This window comes from Suncus etruscus, chromosome 6 (genome assembly GCF_024139225.1).
Source record: "Suncus etruscus isolate mSunEtr1 chromosome 6, mSunEtr1.pri.cur, whole genome shotgun sequence".
Classification (NCBI taxonomy): Eukaryota; Metazoa; Chordata; class Mammalia; order Eulipotyphla; family Soricidae; genus Suncus; species Suncus etruscus.
In genome coordinates this window covers 127,690,911-127,692,741 of record NC_064853.1, presented here as the reverse complement: position 1 = coordinate 127,692,741, position 1,831 = coordinate 127,690,911, and the positions used below count along the sequence as shown (strand labels likewise).

Below are 1,831 nucleotides of genomic sequence, written 5' to 3'. Positions count from 1 at the left end.
TCTAAAGAAAATTCTTCAAAGTAATCATTATTTTCCTTTGGTATTAAATTTGTCCCCTAAATGAATCTGAGATCTGTGAGTTATTCTTCTTTGGAGATTTGGGAATTTGTGAAAGTGTAAACATAATAAAATCAGGATTTGAAAAGCTGCGTATAACTTAAAGATCTTTTCATGCCAATGTCAATATTTAGCTGCTTTTATTTAAATAATTTTTTGCGACTTTGTTGAGACATAGTTTTGCTTTTCCCTTCTAGTTGAGAACGAGTTGGACATTTAGACATAATACTTTACCCACCTGGAAATCAACTGGGTGGAACTAACTCCATGGTCAAATAGCATATTTACTTATGTGATAAAAATGGTCATTTATATTCAGTGACGGAAACGCGCGAGCGCTCGGCCATGCTGTCCTGGCTTCTGCTTCTTCTGCTGCTGCTGTTTGTAACGGGCGGCGGCCTTGGGGGACCCGTCTTTGGGGCTCGGAGATGCGGCCGCAGGTGGCCTTGCTGCTGCTGCTGGGCTCTGCTTGCTGCGGTTCAGCTCAGCTAATCTTTAATACGACCAAATCTGTAGAATACACCATTTGCAATGAAACTGTTGTCATCCCCTGCATCGTTATTAATGGGGGGGCAGAGGACATTGCTGAGCTGTATGTCAAGTGGAAACTTAAAGGCCAATACATTTTGAACTTTGATGGAGAGAAGCAGAAGCTATATACCCACCCTGAATTTCCGAGTGCAAGGATCTCACAAGCAGATCTGCTGAAAGGTATTGCCTCCTTGAAGATGAATAGAAATGAGACCGTTGTGGGAAACTACACTTGTGAAGTAACGGAATTAACCCGAGAAGGCGAAACCATCATAGAATTAAAATACCGTGTTGTGTCATGGTTTTCTCCAAATGAAAATATTCTAGTTGTGATTTTCCCAATTTTGGCTATACTTCTATCCTGGGGACAGTTTGGTATTATGACACTGAAATATAAATCCAGCAACACAAAGGAGAAAACCATTCTTTTATTTGTTGCTGGCCTAGTGCTCACTGCCGTCGTCGTCGTGGGAGCCTTTCTTTTTGCCTCAGGTGAATACTCAGCAAAAAATGCTTCTGGACTTGGTTTAATTGTAATTCCTACAGCGATATTAATATTACTTCAGTACTGTGTGTTCATGATAGCTATCGGCATGTCCTCCTTTACCATCCTTTACCATATATTGATCCTCCAGGGGCTGGGCTATGTGCTCTCTTTGATTGGACTGAGCCTCTGCGTCTCAGAGTGCACTCCAGTTCATGGTCCACTTCTGATTTCAGGTTTGGGTATTATAGCTCTAGCAGAATTACTTGGATTAGTATATATGACATTTGTTGCTTCCAATCAGAAAACTTTACAACCTCCTGGGAGTAACTGAAGTGATGAACTCTTATTGGAGATGAGTAAGATGTGAAAGGAATACACTTGTATTTAAGCATCATGGCTTAGAATTACTGTTTGAGAGAAGACAACAAGAAACATAATTGACTTTTTTGAGTATGGGAGAAATATATCATTGACCCTACATGTTTGTTACAGTTAAGTTTTCATTCAAAGAATCTGTAATTTAGTTAATAAAAAGAACTCTGACCTGTAGTGTGTACCCAATTGAAAAAAAAGGTCATTTATCTTTTGATATGCAAATGTGTGCCTGGGAATGAGCCCACAGACCATTTTTGTCTCTCTGAGTGTAAGATTTTAGTGCAAGAATTGAACTTACCTTACTCTGTGCATCACAATTATAGCAGTTTTGATATCTTCTATATTCTTTTATGTTATTTTATGACGTGGTTCTTATTTTTC

At 39.1% G+C, this 1,831-nt stretch overlaps 1 protein-coding gene across 1 annotated transcript; it reads left to right on the top strand.

Annotated features, from left to right (window-relative positions):
• Window positions 1-456: 456 nt before the first annotated feature.
• LOC126010966 (leukocyte surface antigen CD47-like) lies at window positions 457-1,552 on the top strand. Its single transcript, XM_049774576.1, has one exon. The coding sequence runs from the start codon at window positions 486-488 to the stop codon at window positions 1,404-1,406; it is 921 nt and encodes a 306-aa protein (XP_049630533.1). The 5' UTR covers window positions 457-485; the 3' UTR covers window positions 1,407-1,552.
• Window positions 1,553-1,831: the final 279 nt, after the last annotated feature.